The 25,265-nt window shown below is 35.3% G+C and overlaps 1 protein-coding gene across 1 annotated transcript; it reads left to right on the top strand.

Annotated features, from left to right (window-relative positions):
• The first annotated feature begins 387 nt into the window (after window positions 1–387).
• LOC129005371 (probable RNA-binding protein 19) lies at window positions 388–24,434 on the top strand. The gene is made up of 18 exons (XM_054434237.1): window positions 388–476; window positions 1,536–1,740; window positions 2,960–3,138; window positions 4,451–4,636; window positions 4,909–5,194; window positions 5,945–6,032; window positions 7,308–7,432; window positions 8,110–8,289; window positions 9,161–9,309; window positions 15,783–15,896; window positions 16,850–16,985; window positions 17,479–17,604; window positions 19,041–19,207; window positions 20,989–21,191; window positions 21,919–22,035; window positions 22,131–22,236; window positions 23,008–23,131; window positions 23,512–24,434. The coding sequence occupies exons 1-18, from the start codon at window positions 441–443 to the stop codon at window positions 23,577–23,579; spliced, it is 2,595 nt and encodes an 864-aa protein (XP_054290212.1). The 5' UTR covers window positions 388–440; the 3' UTR covers window positions 23,580–24,434.
• The last annotated feature ends 831 nt before the right edge of the window (window positions 24,435–25,265 follow it).

Here is a 25,265-nt window from a genome sequence, read left to right as displayed (position 1 = left end):
CCGAGTACATGGGATTTTCCTGTAGCCATTTGTAAAATTTGATTGCTGGCTAATTTGTATAGTCACCATTTAATTGAAAAAAATATTAAAGTTAAAGTTGGAAAATTGTACTAAAATTAATATTTAATATTAATATTTTTTCAATGAAATGGCGACCATACAAGTTAGGTTAATACTCAATGATACTAGAGTCTAAGCACGGCCGCCTTTGGTCTAAGTGTCTATAGGGTCTAGAAGGACTAGAGTAGAGGGAGCTGGAAGCTGGGATGGTATTTTGACTTTTCGTCTGCTTCTGCTTGTTTCTTGTTTCAGTTTGAGGTTATGTTGATAAACGTGTGCTTCGCTGCTTCCTTCAGTAGAAAACAATTTGTCCAAAAACATGTTAAACTTATCTTAACTTGCCATTCCTTTATTTGAATTGCGATATATTACCTGAAACAATGTCGCGATTAATTATAAAGAACCTTCCAAATTCAGTAAGTACCTTGTCATTAATTACCCTAGTTGTTCAGTTCTTAGTAAACAATATCATTGACACATAGGCCTAGACTATTATTTGAGAATAGTTCATTAAACCCTACCATCGTAGTTTTTTATTTTTAATAGATTTGATCTTACATTAAACATCCTGTTAAAACTGTGTTTTATAGACACCTTTTAAAGCAAAAGAGTAGGATAAATAGAAATGCTGTAGGCCTAGCTGCATAGTCTCATCAATTTCTTTCATTAAGTTAGGCCTTTTACTTTATAAGGTGTCTGTTGTTAAAAAAAACCAATTGATATATCGAACGATCAATATTTTCATTCGGTTGGTTTGACAACTAGCTAAGTTATGTGACGATATATCATTGTGCGTCTTTTTCACGATAAATCCTACGGAACGATATAAGTTACAGTTGTGCATGTTTCATCCGAAAGGTGCAAAGCCACGATATATCGTGCCAACCCGACTTTTGATCGTGTGAGTTTAAAAGGCTTATATCGGATGACTCCTCGGTTAGGTATTCTTTTGAACCAGCCATGATTCCTTCCGATTCCTCATACGACCGAGGCCCAATATATTGAGATTCAAAATTTTATTTTTACAAATTTTATCTACCGCACTAGACTTTGCCCCCGCAGTAAGCCTAGCTTTTTTTCGGATGACATAAGTAGCCTAAATAACTCTATCACTTTTTGGAAGATAGGCTAACAAAACAATTTCCTATCATGAAAGGAAACCCTGGTCTTGTTATTACCTTGTATATTAACCTATCATCATTTTTTATAGCCAGATCAATGTGACCTTCTGATATGAAAGTGAGCACTGTAACCATTTGCCACCCAAGACATGTTTTATATTTAATAGGCCTAGCTGTATGTTTTCTTGAGGTTTGGCGGTTTTTGGAAATAAAGTCATGTTTGCATGAGGCCATTGGCGGGCTGGTTACTTGCCTCTCGTAACTTAAAATACTGCTCTACTGGCTTCGTGTAAACACAGCTTGACAAATTAAAAATCAAGTCAGTTTTAACCCACTATTTTATCTATATTTTAGATTACAGCTGAAAAGCTGAAGGAGCGTTTTGCTACCAAAGGTGTGGTCACGGATATACAACTTAAATATACTTCTGATGGGAAATTTCGACATTTTGGATTTATTGGTTTCCAAACGAAAGAAGAGGCGGATAGAGCTGTAGACTATTTTAATAGCACTTATATAAACCAATCAAAAATAACAGTTGAACACTGTGCGGATCTTGGTAAGTGTTATGTATATTTAGTACATTTAGATTTTATTGTAATTTTATTAACCCTTGTTTAACTGAAATTGTCGTGTAATGTCATATTTTAAATCGCCTATAAGCAGAGTGTAGTCCTGATGGCTGATTATATCAAATGATTTCTGATGTTAGCCTCAAACTTGACATATTAAATTAGTGAGATAACTTATGAAGTGTTGCTATAGTTGTTATAAATTTTAAATGAAAATTATTAAAATTTTTTTGTAGATGTACCGTATCCCAAAATAAAAACGGGACCGGTCTTGTTTTTTTTTTATGTTAGGTACGGTACATAATTATCTCTTTTATATCTCTGTTCTGTTGTATCATACAAAAATTTAATAGTAGACTACCATTAAATTTAGAAATAAATAAAACTGTTTTTATCCAGCAAAGAAAACGCTGAGTTAATTTAACATTTGTCACACTGTATATAATGGATACTGGAATGTGAATGGTCTGAAAACTTTTTTTTGTAATTGAGAAATGCTTAGAGGGTGTGAAATATGTACGGTATAAAATCCATAGATGTATGAACAGAATAGGGGAAAAATATGTCTAAAGTACTCAAAAAAATATTTTTAACGCGTTCACTGCGGCACATTAAACGGCAGACGTTTCCCCAGTGACGGTGTTCCGCAGCGTCGAACAAACCTGATTGCCATGTGTAATTGGCTATCAAATTTCGGTCTGATGAATAGCAAATAACGTGCTGGGATGACCTGCTTTACGACGAGAGTCGACATAGTTTGCTAAAACACCCACAGATAGCAGCACTGTTTGGAACGTAGACGATCCCATTGTGATTGTAATGCCAATTACAGGGAGCAAGTTACAGGGACAACAAGTTGATTTTTAAGCTCGCCATACGGGGATTTTACGGGGAAATTTACTACCTACCTCCACCACAACAAAAGTCACACACTACACGCTAACGTGGTATAGGTCCGCCTTCGACCGACGTTAGGGCGAAAACAAAGATATACGAAAGGCATTGCCAAGCGTTCCCGATCGGGTACAGATGGAGCACCGTACCCGATCGCCCGGGAACGGCCACACTGAACGTGTTAAGGAAAATGTATCTCAGAGATATAGTGCAACCGGTCAAGTTAAAAAATAGGTGCGACCGATGGAGAGTTAATGTCCCAGAACCACCGTGAAACAGCTTCGCTAAATCATAATTCTATTTATATTTCAGGAGACGCAGCCAAACCAAAGGCTTGGAGCAAGTATGCCCCTGATAGTTCTGCGTATAAAAAACTTCATTCTACCGAAGAAAAACCAAAAGTCAAAGAGGAAGCACAGTCTGGTTCTAAGAAAAAAGAGAAAAAAGACAAGTTAAACTTAAATCCTGAAGTCATTGAAAAGTTAAAAAAGGTAAAGGAGTGAGCTACTTTATGTGAAAAGTACCTGGGGACCGAGCTTTGCTCGGGGAAAATCATTAGTTTCCTCTGAAAGCAGTCTTAGTATTGCAGATACATAAATCCATTCCCAAACTCCACAGTGCTCGCCTTTACTACTTCCATCACCACTCCCAACGTCGTGGACCTGTTTCCCCCTTCCCATTGCATCTTAGAATTGCAGATACATAATTGTAATTTAGGCAGACGGTACCCATAATCTGCACTGCTAGCCTTAGTACTTCCTTCACCACTTCTTACGTAGTGGACCTGTTTTCCACCCTTCCTATAGCATTTCAGGATTGCAGGAACCCTAATCTAATCGTCATAAACAGTTCCCACACTCCAGACTACTCGCCTTTACTACTTCCTCCGCCGCTTCATACGTCGCAAACCTGTTTCCCTCCCTTCCCATTCCATTTTAAGATTACAGATGCCTTAATCTAATCGTCATAAACAGTTCCCACACTCCAGACTACTCGCCTTTACTACTTCCTCCGCCGCTTCATACGTCGCAAACCTGTTCCCTCCCTTCCCATTCCATTTTAAGATTGCAGATGCCTTAATCTAATCGTCATAAACAGTTCCCACACTCCGGACAGCTCGGATTGACTATTTCCCTCACCACTTCCTACGTATCGGACCTGTTTTCCTCTGTTCCCATAGCATTTTAGGATTTCAGATACCTTAATCTAATCGTCATAAACAGTTCCCACACTCCAGACTACTCGCCTTTACTACTTCCTTCACCACTTCCTATGTTGCGGACCTATTTCCCTCCCTTCCCATAGCATTTTAGGATTGCTAATACATTAATCTACAGTTCCCACACTCCAGACAGCTCACCTTGACTACTTCCTTCACCACTTCCTACGTCACAAACCTGATCCCTCCCTTCCCATAGATTGAACATTTAGGCCTAACATTTTTGTTGCCAATAAAATTTGTCAATTATTACTTTTAAAGTGGTTAGTTTGATGTTTATCATGGTCGATTTAAATTTAAATATAATTTTAAGAAAACCAGTTTCTAGTACCCTTTTTAATTGGCAAAGGGTCCCAACCGCTTTCCCTTGGACCTGCTGTAGGATTCTGAAGCATGGCAGACTCTTTTAAGAACTGGTTTATTTCAAACACATGATCAAAATATTCTCAAATAACTTAATTCCCCTTTTTAGATAAAAAGCTCCATGGCTTTATGGTTGATATTTGTATTTAATGAGACCATAGGCCTATATCAGATCTCTCAACTCTATTTTTCACTTTTTGTTATCATTGTTTTAATTCCAGCACAAAGATGATCCAATGTTTTTGGAGTTTTTGGAAACTCACGCGAAAGAAGACGCTTTGAAAGTCATCGCTGAGGATAGAGATTCTGGTGTTGAAGAAGAAGATAACAATGAAGAATGTGATAAAGCTACTGAAGAAGTAGAGGAGAAGAAATCTTCTGCTTTTGCCAATATTTCTGATCTTGAGGTGGGCTAGATATTTTACTAAATAAAAAATGTGATAATTTTATCTGTTGACAATTAATTATAGTTACATTTTTGATTAATTTGATATATTCTGTAGTAACAAATAAATACTTATTCTGCAGCTAACATGCTGACTAAGCAAATTTCCATTTGCCTGATTTGATTTTCACTAAAATATCTCTTTTAAAATGTCATATTTTCCCCCTATTTGAATAAGATTACCTATTTCAACGAGTGCTTTCTAAGCCTACTTATTTGTTACACATTTTTCAGTACCTGAAATTAAAGAAGAAATCAAGTGGGAAACCAATAGATGGGGTAGAAACAGAAAATGATACGAAGTCAGACATCAAAGCCATTGAAGAGGATAAGACCTTATTTACAGTTAAAATAATCAATTTGGCTTTCACAACAAAGAAAAAAGAGGTGAAGGATTTTTTTCGACCCTTGAAACCAGTTGGGATAAGAATCCCAAGGAAAGCCTCTGGATTCGCCTACGTTTCCTTTAAAACCTCTAAGGAGATGAAAAAGGCTCTCAATAAGAACAAAAGCTTCTTAAGTTAGTATTATACTTTTATTTCAAACGCTTACCGTACTTTGTTGTCATATGGTTATTGATTTTTATGATAACCCATTGTTTCTGTATAAATCTTTTTCTAGCCCCAGTTATGCCTTGGAAGTAATGTAAACCTGGACAATACAAGTGTTAATTTACACAGTTATGTTTTCAGAAATAAATGTCACAACTACTTTTTATTATATAGTTGCATAACTTAATGTACATTGTTTCATACTCATTGTACAAAACAGATTTGTTGCTATTGATAACAATACATAACCATTGAAGGTTCAAACAAAACCTTTGACTGTAAAACATACTTGTGGGTCTAAAGATTTACAGAAAATTGTTTTTTCCGACAGTTTGGAAAACATTAAACATCCTTGTGCTAAAATACCAAACAAAGAGGTAGGCTAATCAGTGTATTCTTAGAGAGCAAACATTTAAACAATGATTGTACCCACTTTAACTGACAACAAAATTAATTGAAAGGGTACAAATTCACCCAATCACAATACCACAGAAGACATAAATTTATTAAAAACTGTTCCAGAATCTGTTGATAATCTTTAAAATCACCCAATAATTGAAATTATTGACAAACTTACAATCACTTAATTTTTATCTGTTCATGCAGTTAATTTCAAATTATTTATTGAACAAATGAACTAAAATAAACTTTTAAGGTTTTAACTGCATAACCTCAATTGGTAATTATGAATTTATTTTTATCAAGATTTTTATTTTTAGAGGGAAAACAAGTTGGTGTGAAGATTTACACAAGTCAAGGAGAAAAGGAGGCAAATCAGTCTCAATTAGGAAATGAAAAACAAAAAAGGTAATATTTCAACTATGTATTGAACTATGTCCCAACTATGTCTTACGACGTTTTGTTGAATTTATTGATGCACGCTTGCTTAGGTCTTATTCATCAGATCACCACCTCTTATTTTGCTGTATAATCTTTTTTCTACTGCCACGGTATGTTTACCCTATTGACCTCCATGGATAATTCAGTACTTTAATTCTCTCGCCACTTGAAGAAAATTCAAATCATTATTAAAAACAAGTTGTTAGTACGGCGTAGGATTAGCATAAATAGCAAAATCCCTAATTAATGGTTGAATCACACACATCACATTTCCGTCACAGTTCAGTCTCCGTTGCATCCGCAATTCCTCTGTCAATTGTCTGTCAGTTGGTTTCAGCTAGTCTTCCATCACGTTATTTACAGTCAAGAATTTTTTGTATTAAAATACAATATTCTATCATTTTTTCTTTGTCCATCTTGATGATTGTTACAAACAGTTCTTGAAATATAAACACGATTATTCAAATAACAAAAACACTTTCTTTAATGTCACATATGTCCACCAAGCGTCCGAACAATCCCAAAATATTGGTGGGAAGAAATTGTTAGGGTTATTAATCAAAACGCAATGGTTGGATGATATGGAAAATTTTATTATCTTTAACAGTAATAACACGTGAAGTGAGAACATTACATAACCAACTACCGAGGAACGGACTTCGGACATAGAATAGAATAGATCTTTTACTTGAAGAAGAAGAAGTCATATAAGTTACATAGACACTTGATTATGGTGTAGCCTATAGATTGAGGCTATGTAACAAGAATATAAGTTTATACTCTAAAAGAAATCTGAAATTGACTGACGGATGCCGGCAGAGCGACTGATGAACCTGCATTGGAACTGCACTGTATGGGGGTAGATAGCGCAAAAGAAAATCCATTGAAGAATAAATTTGTTTACTAACTGTGACGTGACTGAACTGGTGACTCGCAAAAATCAACCCATCTCATCATGTTCCTCCTAAGTCGTCCACCCTTAATGTTGGTGGGCCTCTTCCACCAAACCGGTTCAGACATACAGACAGATGAACCCCTCAAGAGTTGAGCATTTGTAGGCCTAGACGAGTAAGATAAGTATTAAGTTTTACGATCCAAATTAGATTGCTGTTCAATCTAATAATCAACAACCTAATTCATAATTCAGCAAAGAATGTTTTAACTTTTTTACTTACCTTGAAAAATGTTGATGGATTCATTTGAGCCCAATTTCACTAGCATAAGTGAATGATCATTCCACAGATGGAGAGAGCAAGAAGAAGCTTTGATGCAAGAAGAGAGCATCGCAGAATCAGGCAGCATCTTTGTGAGGAATCTAGCCTACACGATCACCGAGGAAAATCTTACTGAGCTCTTCTCTCCCTACGGTGAGATTTATTTTTAAACCGCAAAAGTTGTCTAAACCGCCTAAACAATCTTTACATTTTTGCGCTAAACAAATTTTTGTCTAAGACATTATACTTGTCGATTCTTAGCCTGATAGGGAGGGGGTACAACCTGATAAGGGATGTGGTAAGGCGGTTATCTAAAGTAGAACTAGAATGAACCAATAAGCAAAAGCTAAAAATAGTCAGCTTATAATGCCTTCTTGTGTACTCTTAGGCTATTAGAAAAATATTAGAGAATCGGAACTGCATATTTTAAAAATCATTGTTTATTTTTAACTACGTCACATACTAGGTAAATATCCTAGTTCAAATTTAAAGTGACTAGCGCAAACAAGAAGACAACTCACAAGAATTGAATTTCAATATGCCTACAGATTGGATGACTCACAAGAGTTAGTAATATTTCTTTATTCGACACATTCTGAGAAATCTTTAGGTAGAGAAGCGTGCTTAAGGGCTGGCCTAGTAGTAGAGCACAGCGCATCGGCCCATGAGACCCTGGGTTCAAATCCCACCAATCACCAATGGATGTTATCTGTCTGGTGATGTCACACCCTCAAAGACAGAAGTATTGTGAAAACGTTTCATGCACCCTAGGATGCGAAGGTGAGACCGAAAAATTGGTATCTCTAAGTGATTTATTTCATTCTCTCCAGGACCCCTTGCTGATGTCATGTTACCTGTGGACAAAACGAGTCGTCAAGTGAAGGGATTTGCGACAGTGACGTATGTTATGCCCGAACACGCCGTTGCAGCCTACTCGGCTCTCGACGGAACTGTTTTCCTTGGGAGGATGCTTCATCTTCTTCCGGCCAAGACCAAGAAAACGGAGGAAGGTTGGTTTTTTTGACAAATGTCGACAGTGCTTGATATAAATTATTGCAAGTTATTAAAGTAAACTAAATACATTTGACTATTGGTGGAACTACACATTCCCATGTTAAGATTGTTGCCAGTTATAGAATAAAATAGGACGTAGTTGAGTTTAGCCGACAGAGTGGGTGGGTTAATTACTGATTTATGTTGAACATGGCATATCTTCAATCAAGTTAAACTAATAGGACAAAATTATTGAAAGCTTAGGAATTTTTTTATCACACCAAGATTTTATCTCAGTAACAAAAACTAATGTAGAAAATAGAATTTTAGACAGTGCACTCCTTGAATGGCTCATTCAGGTTCTGGAATCTAATCCCGTCCTCAGTTGAGAAAGTCTCTAAAACATGACAAGATTTGTAAACAAACCCAGCTAAAGCTGTAAAATCTCATAGAATGTTAGAATCAGAACAAAATGCACAAAAACTAAATTAAACCCGAATCAATACAAGAGGTTAGAACTAAGGTGGGTACAAACAAAATGAGCAAGTCTTTACAAAATGTGCTTAAGCCAGACTGAGCTCTTGTGGACGACCGATAATGGCGGGGACGATGGTGACGGGAAACGGAAATGATGTCCACTGGAAACCTGAACCAAACCATATGGCGGAGTGAAGAACTATGTCGCAATAAAGAATCTTAACATGACTTTTGAGGTTCCTGTAAAGTGCTTTGCTGAAAGTTAACACGGTGTGTGCATTTTATAAGGGATTCTACTTTTCCAATATTTTGTAAAGTTTAGACCTTAAGCTCATTATTTAGTATATTGATTTAATATTTTGTCATCCAAATAACTTCTCAAACTACAATTTTTGTGTAACTATTCTTTAGATGATGGTGAGAACAAGAGCTTCAAAGAAAAGAAAAGAGACAAAGAGAAAGCCACTGCAGGCCAGTCTCACAATTGGAATATTTTGTTCTTGGGTCAAAACGCCATTTTGGACGTGATGGCGGAGAAATACAAAACTTCCAAACAAAGTGTGAGTTGATTCGATTTAGGTTTTTAGTTTGATAACAGCACATAATAATCATAATATCTTAACTAATAAATTCTGAGTATTTTAAAAAGGAAATAAGACCGATAGTGTTCCACGAACACTTGTACATGCAGTTTATTGATTTAGTGTACTGTGAATATTTCATGCATTTGGGAAAATGTAGATCAGTAAACAAAATAACACCAAGCATATCAAAACAAAACAAAAATGCATAAATCATAAATCATAAATCTTTATTGGTCATTAAATAACATATGTTACAATAGACCTCGTTAACAAAAAAAGGGCCATAGATTCTAGATAGTATAACATGGTCTATAACATGGAATCTATATAAATAAAATTAGAGTTTTGTCTGTACATTGCTCAGAATTATATATTTTTAGGTTATTTTTACGTCTTATACATTAAATAAGCAGAAACGAGTCTTATCTCAATTTCTGTCTGTCTGTCTGTCTTTCCCTTTGTCTGTAACACTCAAGATGGCATTTTACGCTATCTTCTCCTGGAAAACGAGAGTACCTATCAAGATCCAAGTCATTTTAATGTATTCACTGGATTGGCGAGATTGTCTTTAGCCATTAAAATATGGCCTCACTACTTTGTAAATAATATTACGAACGTTCAAAAATGTAGTTTTGTGCGATTTATGTCAAGTTTTCGTCCAATTTTTATTGCATAATCATCTATGAAATAACGAACAGCTGTTCGGATCAAGATTATTTTTCCTAGCTGTCACTGATATATTTACAAATGTTGTTTACAAATACCGCAACCTTTTTCAATCACGTTTTGAATGTAAATCCCAAGTGATTAAAAACGTTTTTCTTACATAACGGATTTAATTAATCGAAAGTGCAATAATATAGTGTAATAGTGTAACCGTGTAAATGAAATTAAATAACTAGGCATCATCCAGTTCAGGAACCAGAGATTCTTTGTGTATAAATTGTTCTTGAGTTTTGATAACCAGAAAGAAGACCTTGAATCAGTGTTGTATACGGCTGGGAAACTTTAAATTTAATAATGATCGTCGCCAATGGCTTAGAAATATGGTTTCCACTCATTGACACGGCGCTTCAATGGCGGTTGTGTAAAGTGGTAAGTAAAAAATCACAACTGCAGTGGTTGATTGTAACAATGTGTTATTTTCTGTTCCTACCATTGACTATATATATATAGTCAATAGTACCTACTCACCGTGTGATGCAATCGCTGGACCATACAGCCATGCTCTTGGGTACGTACGCCTACCCAATTATTCATAACAAACTGTTCGACGACGATCCTTGATACCGGTACTTTTCCCTAGAATACACGGCCTACCTACTTAAGAAATAAAATTACAAACGTCCAAAATCCCAACGTTGTGTGATTTTTGTCACATTTCCTTCTAATGTTATTAGATAGCCTTTACCAATCATTGTTTAGAGAATAGGTACGTAGGGCCTAATCTATTAAATAACAAAAAGTTGTTTGTATGAGGTTGTTTTTTTTTTAAACTGACACAGATAAGTTTACATTAAAAGTTGTTTACAAATAAAGCAATTATTGGGAAATAACTTTGATTGCCGTTTTAAAACGTTTTACGAGAAAATCAAAAACCAAGAGATCAATAACCTCGGGACTTGATTAACTCATATAATTGGTCGGCTGTACTATAGTTCTCAACTGTGAACGTTGGTTTTTGGTACCGGTTCTATTCCTTAGAACCGTTGGTACTGTTGGTAGTAGCAAGAATCATTTTTAAGTACCAACACATCACTGTACTTTACAAATTAGTTATCGTTGGTGTTGCACCTTATTTATTATTACAGGCGTATTCAATTTAATTGATGTCTTAACTGTACAATTTTTGCTTTTTCTTTCTTGATTCCAAAATGTTAGTTTATGCTAAGAAAACGATAACGCACTTTAGTAAAACATTTATTCAACTAACCATAATGAATTGTTTAAACGCTTTACGTTGTTTATGTATCAATAGTTAGTGGCCTATTTTGGTAATATTTACTATAAATTACCAATCGTCTATACCAGGGTGACTGGACCACCCTGGACCAGTCGTCTTCATTTCATATAGTAAGCCGTCATTTCGGGTCATCATCGGTCCAAGCAAATATACATTGTTATGATGAAATTTTATGACATTAACAAAATATTTTAGATACTAATTTTACAAGTACTTTGTTATGCTTAAAGCGTAGCAAACCCCCTAATTAAGTTCTGTATTTTTGTGTGTATGTCTGTTAGTAAAGCATTAATGTCCTTATTTCTCAGTGTTTCACGGAAAGGACAAAAGTACCTTTATAATGAAAATGTCAACACGAATAAAGTGTTAAATTGGGAGGTTGAAGTAGTACCTTAAATACTTTTAACCATTGTGGAAGGTAACTTTCAATTATAGGCCTACATTAGGGCTATGCCTCATAGATCTATAAAGCATTTTTTAGTTTAATCATTGGATTTAACATATGGACCAACACGACCCAGGTTACATTTAATTTTGAAGCATTTGTTTTGGCTTGAAACTGTCAGTTACTGTATTTGCGAAGGTTTATATACTGTATAATAGTTTTGCCAGCATATCTGAAAATATGCAAACCAAATTCTGTTCTTAATAAAAAGGTTTCAATAACTGACTACAATAAGATCCCCGTGCGTAGAACGGGCACACAGCTAGTTATTTTATAAAGTTATACTTTTTTAAAACCTTAGTATGACAAGTTAACCTTAATTTGAGGAGGGTCTATACATAAGAAGTTTTTCAACTCTATTTCCTCATCTTCCAAATACGTGATGTAGAATTTAAATCTGTTTTTCTACATGCATTTGATTTGTCATAAACAATCAGCAGGTATGATCTTGCATTAAGCAAAGCTCATTGTAAGATACGCGGTAGCTAAACAAAAGGAAGAGTCCTCATTTCATTCAACTAAAATGAGTAATGGTTCTTGGTGCCTAAAACTACCACATAGAAAGGGTTGAAATGCCTTTATTCAGTACAGTGAGGCCGTAATCGTCCTTAAGACTACCTTTAGAATAATTTTCCTTATACCTTTTGTAGATTTCTTTTTTCTGGTTTATTTGTACACAACCGTGAAAATAAAAAGCAACAATTTGGCTTTCCTCAACAGCATATAACCAAAAAACTTTCCACTAAAGATTTTAATTTTTTCTAAAATGCGTCTGCTACAAATATTTAGCTTATGCCACAATTTTGATTTACATAACAGTATGATATTAGTGAGCAACTTTGAATTAATTTGAAATAACTCTGTTTTGTTAGTCCTTGAACATTGTAAGCCAAGTTTTTCAACATTAATGTTTAGTAAACTGACAGCTAGGCATTCTTGAGCAAATCCTAAAAGCTTTTTATCTTTTACCCACCATATGAAAGTGATGACGTGGGTTTAATAAGCGAATATACTTTTATAGGATCCTTAGAGAAATGTTTACCAGTTTAAATAAAAAAATCTTAAGTATAGTTTTACTAAATGCCTAAACTATTCGAGTGAAATAATTGTCAAAATATTTTAACAAATAACCCACAACAATTCACAGACATCAAAAGCTATTGAACTCTTTTGGCACACATTTTACCATTTAAACTCATCGATAATAATTACAGGAAATGAATTATCATTAATTTGAGTTTGTTAAATATTTAAACACTCTGATACAGATATATTGGAAAATATATTGGTTGTTTAACAATATAACACGTTAAACATTTTAATATTGATTAAATAATTACCTAATTGAACGCTCAACTGCACATTAAAACAAAAAACAGTAATTGGCTTCTGATAATTAATTTTGCTCGTGAAATCTGTATTGTTACTAAATGTATCCCCTGCTTATTTATCAAACGTTATGACAGTGTATTTAGTTGACACATGCCATTAGGATACTATTTTTTTAGAAAAATATAACCAAGACATTATTTGTTTACAAGATTAGGTATTAATTAAGTTATTCTGCCATTCGTATTATTTGATACAACCAGTTCAGACATAAAATAAGAAGCATTTGTTAACTTACATAACAATAAATGAATCAAAACCTTTTACTTAATATTTATTAACAGTTAAATATTTAAAGAGTAAACCTATTGAATTCCTTTTGAATTTTTACCATTGGATGGGCTTTACAACAGGTATATTGACTTACCAGTGCGTAAATATTAAAGATATTACTGCACCTTCAATTTTGCACATGTTAAAAACAAATAAACCTCTTCGGTCAAATAACATGCTAATATGGAGAACGTAAAGAAATACCCAAGATTCAATTATTCAGGCAGTGAAAGACAAAACAACAGATGTACAAGGCATGTTGTTCTTGTAGGACGACCAATATGTTTATGTATGACATCGTTCATGGCTGTCATTTCGGGCATCTACCTGTCTTTCGATTGAAATAAAATATATGTTTATACTTGCAGTAAATCCTTCAATATGATACGTGTATGTGTTTACAACATATATCGTATGTGTTGTGTATTATGATTTCTGTAGCAAAAGCATCACAGCTGGCAAAGTTTTGGAGCTGAAGGTTTTTGTGTTTGAAGTTTAGGTTTAAATCCCTTTAATCACAAGTTAATTTAAAACTAATAAACGAATAATGTTTTTCCAGGGTATTTTGAGCAGGTGGTATTTTGGCCCAACTAGCTAAAAACCCAATGAAAAATGTCTCTTAAGCGAAAAGACTTAAATTGTTTTGTTATGTGGATGCCAGTGGCATTTTTACGCAAGATACTATGTAAATACTGAAATAACGTTCTTGATGCTAACCACCACCCTAAGTTATGTAGGTAAAAAGATAACCATCTTGGATACCTTCCACCACTAAAACTATGTAATATATAATGCATTTAATTAGCTATGTGGAACAAAAATGGTTCGAATACCTAATGAAAATCTTATATTTGATTAGACTGTATGTTGAAGCATCTATACTATTATAAAAAAGAGGTGGTGTCTGTGTGTGTGTATGGGAAAAGTAAACGCGAAAACTACTGGTCGGATCGGGCTGAAATTTGGCATGATGATAGCTCACATTCCCGATTAACATATAGGCATATTTTTATCCCAAAAATCCTTTCGGGCTCCGCCCCAGTGGCTCTGGAGTTTCCCATGTTAACCTTATGAGAAATGAAATTATTGAATCTCAACAGCTGTTTCAACTAAACAAGTTGGTTCTGTTCTGTGATGTTCAATAGCATTAAAGTTACAAGGATTACCAACAGGGTGCAGCACTATTATTTCTTTTACATTTATGACAACAGCTAATTTGCAACCAAAAGGTGAGTGAGCGTAGCGAACGAACTTCAACCTGGAGGCGAGTGAGCGTAGCGAACGAGCTAACCTGAAGGCAAGTGAGCGCAGCGAACGAGCTCCAACCTAAAGGTGAGTTAGCGTAGCGAACGAACTTAAAAAAGAACCGAAATTTCTTAAACCATGTCCTCACTCATAACTGCTATAAGCATTTGATACTTATATGCCAACCCCGTACGAAGGACGGGTACTCTGCTAGTCTTCACTAAACTTAAATATAACAAAGACAACAAGAAAATAAAGCTAAAATCATTTGAAAAACACAGAACTATATATATGAAACAAAAGTGAGGTACCTACTTAAACAAGTGTTTGAAAGACTAGGTAACAGTTGACTAGGGACTAAGTAAGAACTAGATAACAATTTTACCATTACAATTGTATTCTGCAAAAAATTCATCTAAACTGTAAAAAGGGTGGTCAGCAAGCCAAACCATCAACTTTTGTTTTAGCCGAGTACAAGGAATGTCAAGTATTTCACTTGCAAAACAATTTACTATTTTTACTGATATACTAGCAAAACTTTGCTGTACTGTTGTTAGTCTGGTGTAGGGCCTATCCAAAGCAGATCTTCCCCTTGTGTAATATGAGTGAAAATTATTTCTTGAGCTAAAGAAATGTGAATTTTGTTTTACAAAAATAACACACTCTAATATATACAAATTTACAGTTGTCAGGATACCTGTTGCTTTAAAAAGAGGTTTACAATGGTCCCTCTTTGTAAATAGAGAAAATATTTTTTCTTGAGAAAAAACACTTAGACTTATGGCTTCTGTAATTTAAAGTAAAACTACCAAACTAGTTGATAACAAAATACGACTTGTTTTTGGAAATTTTCCCAAAAATATTCCCAACGATAAAGGGGTGTAAATTAGAAACCGTTTGTAAAAACTAAATAGATGCTTGATAAAAACAATTAATTTTCATATCAATACAAACTGGTAGATAAATAACTGTACATTCTCAGGTATCAAAGATTAAAAAACACCAACTACATTAAATAAAATGTTCACATTTTCAAATTTTAGAAAGTAAATTTTTTTAGTGGGTAATCAGCATACAGCTTACGGAGGATTTCGATTTTGTTAGATTGGTTCAAATGTTGTTTTGTGTCGACAGGTCCTAACAGGAGCAGACGTGGCTGTGAGAGTTGCACTGGGAGAAACTCAAATAGTCTCGGAAACGCGACAGTTCCTGTTGGACAACGGCGTGTCACTGGACGCATTCAACCAGGTATGTAATCCATGGTGGGTTTTTTCTGTGTATCACAAGTATTTTAGACATATCTAAATCTTTGGCATTTTTCAAGGGGTTTTTTTGGGAACAGTCCAAACTATGGTCTTGTTACTATCTAACATTGACCTTCAGGGCCGGATAGAGGGTGGGGCAGGGGGGGCCAGAGCCCCAGGGTCTAGGCCTTGAAGGGCCCAATCAAATGTAAAATCTTTTCTGGACGTGTAATCTGCTAATAGTAAAATATTGTAGCATGGTTTTCAAGTTCACTTAGTAATTTTTGAATAGAACAAAGTTGCAACTGTAAACACACGAATTAATCAAACTACCATGCATTTTTTATATGTATCATTGTGAACATAAAAGAGGCTTCCTCCTCTAGAGATAGCTTAACACGCAAACCGTTTTCCTAACCAAACCATTAATCTATATATATATATATAACCCAATGTATGTTTGTTTGTCCTTTGTGGACTCCGAAACCGCTTGACAGATTGTAATGAAACTTTCAGGCATTATTAAGCATTATTCAAGGATGGTTTGTGTGAAGTTTGGTGCAGATCCCTCAAAAGGGCTCCACCCCAGTGGCTCTGGAGTTTCCCATGTTAACCTTATGAGAAGTCATATTTAAATGGAATTGAAGAATCTTAACAGCTAGTTCAACTTAACAATTTGATTCTGTGATGTTCAATAGCATTAAAAAGTTAATAGGTTTGCCAACAGGGTGCAGCACTGTTATTTTTTTTTATTTATTACAACAGCAAACGAACTTCAACCAGGACGTGATTGAGCCATGCGAAGGAGCTCATCTTGAAAATGAACGAGCATTGACATAAAACCACATTAGGACAGGACGACGTCTGTCGGGCCAGCTAGTTTGATTTATATTTTTTAACCTACCTATCAATTCGCTGAATCAAACGTTTTTTAAAAGTATTTCATAATTTTTTCAGGCCCCAAAGCTGCGATCGAAAACGGTTATCCTAGTTAAAAATCTACCTGCCAAAACTACAGCTGCAGAAATCAACGAGTTGTTCTGCAAATTCGGGGAGTTAGGAAGGGTGGTTTTACCCCCCATTGGTGTAACAGGTGAGTGGATATTTTTTTAGTTAAACAACAAATAGTTTGTTAAAATCCCGATTTTTCATTACTGTTGATCATTGCTTAGGTCCGTGAAAAAATTCCAACTTCAGATAAACTTTTGGAAAGTCTTTAGGATTTTGTTTTATTCTTTACTATTTAATTTTTATTTTTTTGGTATGACTTTTATAAGGAGTTTCTCAGACACATTAAGGGCATAGCAAGTCCTCCTTCGCTAAGAGACTAGTGCTTTTTTCCCAAATAACTGAATCACAATTCAATTTTATCCCAGCTTAAAGTACATTCCAACAGATCACGGCATTATGAAACAGTCAAAAGTAGTTGGTGTTTTGTAGGATTTGAACCAAGGTCCTCTGAGTAGACATCTTGCAACTAACCACTAGAGGATTCGCACATCTAATATGTTATCAGTAGATTACTTAAAATAATACACTTGTCTTTTAGTTGTATACAATATTTACCATCGTTTTCATCATTCTAGCAATCGTCGAGTTCCTTGAAGCGTCGGAAGCCAAGAAGGCATTCCTCGCCCTAGCCTACACCAGGTTCAAAAACCTTCCTCTGTACCTGGAATGGGCTCCTGACGACACCTTCTCTCAAGTTACTGGTAAATATTTGCTCAATTTAACATTCTGTTAGGATTCATGGTGAGAAATTAAAAAAGAACGTGTTTTCTTCTCTGAGTCACAGAGGAGGAAGGTATAGAGGATACAATGAAGTAAGGTACATTTAAGTGGTGTATAGCCCGAGTGTTGGTGTCTAGGGCATAGTCCAACGCTAACCCCTCACCCTCATGTACTACACCGCTCACAGCGGAGGAAGACCCTGTGGGATAGAAATTGTATTACTTTTTCTGTTTCGTTCTCACACTTTTTATTGTGACGTTATGTATAATCTTGACTAATTTCTTTGCAATACAATTTAATATTTTTTTATATTTCATTTAGAATGAGCCTAGGCCTATGTAGGCTCGCTTGATTGTCTGCTCTTAGGGATGTTTTGGCTCATGTGAAGCTGAATAGGTAATAAAATGAACCTGTTTATATAAATATTTACATTTAATTCACTAATTTCAATAAAAAAATAAGCTATTTGACATTAGATAAAGTTACTTAAGTGACATTGTTACATAATTAAATTAACTGCTGATTCAACGGACTTCTGACAATATTAACAACAACTTCTGACAGGATGTTTTGATAGCCTATTTGAAAAGGAAAGATACAACCATGGACTTAAATTTACTAAGTTACATTTACTTAAATAGTACTCATCTTAGTATCAGCAGTGAGTGCGAGTAAAGATCCATCCACCACTAGCCACAGACATGGCGTCGGGAGTCGAGTCCTCCTGGGAAGTGAGGGGCAGCAACTTCCTTTCGATGTAGATATCGCCTAAACTCGCACCGCAACTAGATTGACAATACTTGATGCATGCTCACGGGGATGAAATATAAGCACGTTTAGGAGACATTCTTATTGACGATTCATCTGACGGCCCTCGTTGAACAACGCACTTACCTCACCAAAAAATGGCGATGTCCCCTACCTGGTGGCTAGCTGACAAACGAATAACCTCCCTCGCTTTCCTCTCTACTCGATTTTAGTTCTACTCTCCCCGTTAGGAGCGCTGCCCGACCGAAACGGAAACTAACCCGAAAGCTCTCGAAGCTTCTACATCTTTCTAGATCTTTATGGAACCAGACACGGAAGTTACCCAGAGTGCTCTGAAACCTTCTAGAATGTTCTCGGATAATCTGGAAGGTCATTCAACCCCCCCTCTTTGTATTTGAACTTGTTGGCGGTTTCTTCCGAATTTGAATTTGAATTAACATTATTCTTTTCCCACTATAATTAATTAATTAATTTTTTTAAATATGCATCAACCCATTACATGTTGGTATATAAAATGTTGCTGGAATTTACACTCACATTTTATAAGAAAAATATTAGTGACAATTCATTGTTCGTTTGAGAAATTCCCTGGTTATGTATAAGTTTAAATAAACTTACTTGTTATTTAATCCAAGTTGTTTTCCTCTAGCGAAAAAAGAGAAAGCCGAAGACGAAAGTGAAATCAAGGATGAAGTGGAAGATGGAACAAAGCAGGAAAGTGAAAGTGATGAAGATGAAAATGTGGAACCTGAACCAGACACTACATTATATGTTAAAAACCTTAACTTTGACACACAAGAAGAGAGCATTAAACAGGTAAGCTTAGTAAATTAACATTTATTTCGAGGCTCAGAATTTCCGTTACATAACCTGGAACAAATTTATATGTTTCGGCTGACAGTTAAAGCTACATTTGATTTTGTATGAAAACTATTTACTGAAGGCAACCCAGTTTTCCCAAGATGGCTTAAGGAAATTTCTTTTGGATTCTATAACTGATGGAAATTTGATATTTTTACTTTTAGCGAATTTCCCTATAGGGAAGTAGCTATTACCGTAGGTCTCATGGTAAGACTTAGGCCCGGGACCGATTTACTTTTTCATTTTGATGTCCCCAGAGGCCAAAAACACCACTCGTTCAAATTTTTATATATGTATATATATATATATATATACTAGCTGTAACCCGCGGGCTTTGCCCCGTTTAACTTCTTAATTTTCAAGATTATCTCGTTCGCATGGCTCAATCACGTCCTGGTTGAAGTTTGTTCGCTACGTTCACTCACCTTTAGGTTGGAGCTCGTTCGCTACGCTCACTCACCTTTAGGTTGGAGCTCGTTCGCTACGCTCACTCACCTTTGGGTTGGAGCTCGTTCGCTACGCTCACTCACCTTTAGGTTGGAGCTCGTTCGCTGCGCTCACTTGCCTTCAGGTTAGCTCGTTCGCTACGCTAACTCGCCTCCAGGTTGAAGTTCGTTCGCTACGCTCACTCACCTTTTGGTTGCAAATTAGCTGTTGTCATAAATGTAAAAGAAATAATATTGCTGCACCCTGTTGGTAATTTTTGTAACTTTAATGCTATTGCATTAAACAGTTCAATTAAACATCACAGAACAGAACCAACTTGTTTAATTGAAACAGCTGTTAAGATTAAATAATTTCATTTCTCATAAGGTTAACATGGGAAACTCCAGAGCCACTGGGGCGGAGCCCGAAAGGATTTTTGAAATAAGAATATGCCTATATGTTAATCGGGAATGTGAGCTATCATCATGCCAAATTTCAGCCCAATCCGACCAGTATTTTTCGCGTTCACTTGTCACAAACATACATCCATCCATACATCCATACATCCAAACTTTCTCATTTATAATATTAGTAGGATATATGTGTCCGTGAACACGATAACTTGAGTAATTTTTATCCGATTTTGATGAAATTTGGTTTGAATAATATTATAGTTTCCTTGTAGCAGCAAACCTAGGTACTCGTTGGACCTAATTTTATTTAAATCGATAAATTGAAAATCAATTCAGCCAAATGGAAATTCGCTTAGGCGTCAGGTTTGCTGCGGCGGGGGTATTTTATATGAGTATTGCCTAGGTATTGAATATTTTTCATCACACAATGCTAGTTATATTAATCATATTTTTCAAACATTTCTAAACCTATTGGCACTTTTATTTTTATTTTCTACATGTTAGATTAGTCTTCAAAGATATATTTAGTTTTAAACTCAATTTAGTGGACTACACAAGAGATCTTAACTAGGCCTATGTAATTTTTCAGTGATCTTCTAAACCAAAACTGGATACTATCCTAGTTTCTCAATTATTTTACTAACGGCTTAAATAAACTGGTAGTTCCATGTTATTGTAACTATTTTATTTAGTCTATCTCCTTTAAACTTGAACACTGTGTAGGAAACATTTTAAGCAAAGCAAATGGTGATTGGTACAGTTCAAGAAAAATCAATACCCGCACCTTTTTACATCTTGCAACGGGACATGAGTCCACGACAATACTGTCTTGCATTTGCAGTCGCACAACTATATAAGCCACCAAACTGACATTTCCCAATTTCCCTATTGTTGCAGCATTTCCGCAAGTGTGGCAAGGTAGCCAGTGTGACGATCGCACGCAAGAAAGACCCTGCAAGGCCGGGGGAGGTGCTCAGCATGGGATACGGCTTTGTGCAGTTCTACAAACAAGCAGAACTGAACCAAGCACTCAAACAACTACAACACTCGACACTCGATGGACATCAGCTGGAACTTAAGCGCTCGAACAGGACTCTACAGTAAGTATGTTCGGAACTACGGTATTTAAGACTTGAAGGCAGATAGCTCAGCCATCAATAATAACAATAAAAATCTTACCTTTTCATTTATTATTTTCTCAAAATTAGAAACGAACATACTTTTAGTCCAGGGCATTAGATACCACAGTTCATTAAATACTATGTAGGGTTTCAAGGCAGCCCTGACAGATATGGTTATAAGTATGAAAACAGTAGGCTCGTTATCTTTAGCAATCATAAATTTTGTAATGTAATTTTTTAAGGGAAAAATGCAACTTGGCTGTAGAATTTGTTAAGGAAAGAAAATACTCAAATAACTCACGTGATGAAAGAGTCCCAGGAGGTTAAAGGAACCCAATTTAACTGATATTTTGCTCCTTTCAGTGCTTCTTCAGCGGAGGAATTATTGATTATTTAATCATCAAAGGGTTATCAATTAACAGTCCTGTAAGGAACATGTTGGACTTAGTCAGTAACAAGACTACAAGATTGCGCCACTCATCCTACACTCATCTCTATTCATACTTGGCTTAAAACACTACCTTAAATACTAATAGTAGTTTTAAGGGGAACTATGTATGGTCACCATTTCAGTTAAAAGTATTAAGGTACATAAACTCTGTGTGATTTTATTTTCCATGCATTGTTTTGAACACATTACTCCACATATGTGACTGTCATTCACATCACATACAAATATATCTGAAACTTGGTATTTTTGTTACAGAGACAATAAAAATCAACCGAGAAAGAAGAACAATGTTGAGAAACAAACCGGTACCAAAATCTTGGTACGAAACATCCCGTTCCAAGCAACCCAAAAAGAAGTCCAACAGCTTTTTGTGTAAGTTTGATTTGTTTATTGATAAATGTAATAATGTTGATGAATGTTATAACCATTACTTAAAATGAATTTCTAACAAATGATTACTTGTTTAGGACTTTTGGAGAGATCAAATCGTTGAGGCTGCCGAAAAAGATGGTGGGAACTGGGTCTCATAGAGGATTCGCCTTTGTGGAGTTCCACACCAAACATGACGCAAAAGTAAGTTGGCTATTTTCTTGGTAAACTAATTTTATAAGTTTACTTGCTGTTTCTTTGTTCAGACTTTGTTTTTAAAAGGATCTATTAGGCCTAAGTCTTTTATTATGAAGTATGTTTTTTTTTAACTTCCATCTTAGTTATCTATATATATAAAATCCAATGTATGTTTGTTTGTTTGTCCTTTATAGACTCCGAAACCGCTCGACAGATTGTAATGAAACTTTCAGGCATTATTCAAGGATGGTTTGTGTGAAGTTTGTTGCAGATCCGTCAAAAGGGCTCCGCCCCAGTGGTTCTGGAGTTTTTCCATGTTAACCTTATGAGTACTCATATTTAAATGGAATTGAAGAATCTTAACAGCTGCTTCAACTAAACAATTTGATTCTGTGTTGTTCAATAGCATTAAAAAGTTAATAGGTTTACCAACAGAGTGCAGCACTATTATTATTTTTTTTTGTTTATTCATGACAACAGCTAATTTGCAACCAACAGGTGAGTGAGCGTAGCGAACGAACTTCAACCTGGAGGCGAGTTAGCGTAGCAAACGAGCTAACCTAAAGGCAAGTGAGCGCAGCGAACGAGCTCCAACCTAAAGGTGAGTGAGCGAAAGAACTTCAACCAGGACGTGAGCCATCTGAACAAGCTTACCTTGAAAATGAACGAGCATTTCAGCATTTGACATAAAACCACATTAGGACAGGACGACGTCTGTCGGGCCAGCTAGTATTCTATGTTTATGAAAAAAACTATTATTATTATTGTGTGTTCCAGAGGGCCATGCAAGCGTTGTGTCAGAGCACTCATTTCTTCGGCCGCAGACTCGTCCTGGAGTGGGCGCAGGAGGACGAGGATGTTGAGCAGCTTAGGAAGCGGACTGCTGCGTCGTTCAAACAAGGTTAGCACCAATCACAAGCAGTGTCGAAGCAGTATCCTGTAATTGTTTTACATCTGTTTATTTACTGATTTGTATCAATTTATTTGTTTTTATTTGCAGTGGTTAGGGTCATACAGGGATTTTAATTACAAGACAAATCTTGAAAAATCGAATCTCAATCTCGAATCTAATACTTTTTACCGACCCTAACTGTACTCAGAAAATATGCACATGACTTTAGGCATCTGCTTCTAACGTTCTCATTTTTTTCAGGCCTGCGGTATGCGCTATTGGCTTGAGATATAATTAGCGAAAATTTTTATTTAGCTATCGTGACAAAATATTGTGAGTCAATAAAGTTTGAGTATTATTTTCTATCAAGACAAATTTGTATGTTGCAGCTTCAGAGCCAACGAGTAAAAAAGCTCGAGCCGACCTGGAAATAGAAGATGAAGAAGAAGATGAATAAACAATTTGTGGCTTACAATATTCATGAGTCAGATACGTCCAGAATAATATGACAAAATGGTTCGTTTTCCCAGCAAAATGTTGAACGATTAGTTCAAAAAGTCATTATGGTTTTATGCTTTCAACAAGCATCCTATCAAATGTAACATTTTCATCCAAAAACATAATTTTTAAGTCAGCATTTATTTATGTAAACATAGTTTTTTTGCTTAGAAATTGTATTGTGCTAAGGTATTTTTATGCAGAAATAGAGCTCAACTTATTAGAGAAAAAAATATATATTAGAGTCCTGAGGATAATAGCTACACAATAAATAGTCACAAAATGAAAATATAACACTGATATTTCGTCATATTATTTCGTTCACAAAATTTTGGCAGTTTTTAAAAGTTTCATGGGTTCCTCCACCAGTTTTTTGGGTTAATGTATTAACGGCTATTATTTCAAAGTTAGGGTGAGGTGAAGGTGATGAAATAGCTTCTCCTCAAACCTGCTAAATTTTGTGAACAGAGTATATTATAGGACTTCTTCTTAGAGTTGGTCAAAGTAAAATTATATTGTGTTGAATTGCTTTGAAATTAAATGAAAACCTACTCAAATAAATTTAATGTAACTTAAAACATTTTTTCAAAAATCTAAAAACACCGCATGTGTCTAGAAACCATAACTTAAAATGTTTATTTTGCAAATATTTCCTAAAGATTTTATAACTGTACAAGACATTTTTTTATCTTTCATGATGTTTGTCGGGCCATTTACTATGATTGTCAATTGTTAAGGTACCCGTCATTTGTACATTGTCTTACTTGTAAATACTGTATAATTATATACAACTATTACAAAATTTCTATAGGTAGTGTTTGTTTATTATTTCATTAAAAAATGCCCACGAATTGAACTATGATTACTGACAAAAGATAGAATTGAAAAAAACGTTTACTTATAGTATAGTTGTGTTTTACAAAAACCACATTTTGTCAGGCCCCCACTGCTCAAAAACAGGGGAAAGTCAATTGATTTCAAATAAGATGCATTTTATTTGTGGCTAACACTAATCAAAATGACAACACTATTGCTGACTACAATTAATATCCACATAACTACTGCTAAGCCACAATTTTAGATACCAGTGCTAGTAAATAATGAGGTGAAAAGAATAGAATAGAGTATTTATGTGTGACCCATCTAGTAGTTGCAAAATAAACTAACAACAGAGCATTCGTGTTGCAAGCGAAGTCAGTCATCAATGTACAGTGTATTAAAGAAGGAGACTAAGAGGCATCAAATTAACACAACGAACCACTCCTGTGGTTTTGTTCTGTTTTGTGGTAGGTTACTATACCAAATTCTGCAACCCTAATATTCTTACACAAAACGAGGCCACGGGAGTAGGAGTCATCATGAGTGGGGCCGTTGCGTTGTCCATGGCCAACAAAAAAATCTGTTTTATCTATCTCTCTTTCCTTGTTACGATTTTATTGCTGTTTTTCTTTATTTTTAATAGCCAGGGTTGTGGATTATCTCTATAGTCCAAAACTATGGAAAATAGGTTTCTGAGTTTGCAAGCTTTGAAGTTAGTGAGTAAATGGGGTGGTATAATCCTAGACTTAGTCTTTTGGGTTTTGGGGGCAGTATTAAGTCAAGAATCATCCCTCTTAAAAGGTTGAGGTGATGATTAATAAAACCG

Source organism: Macrosteles quadrilineatus, unplaced genomic scaffold, assembly GCF_028750875.1.
Source record: "Macrosteles quadrilineatus isolate MER2022 unplaced genomic scaffold, UCM_ALF_1.0 Scaffold_20__1_contigs__length_2534061, whole genome shotgun sequence".
Taxonomy (NCBI): Eukaryota; Metazoa; Arthropoda; class Insecta; order Hemiptera; family Cicadellidae; genus Macrosteles; species Macrosteles quadrilineatus.
This window is presented reverse-complemented; position numbering and strand designations above follow the sequence as displayed.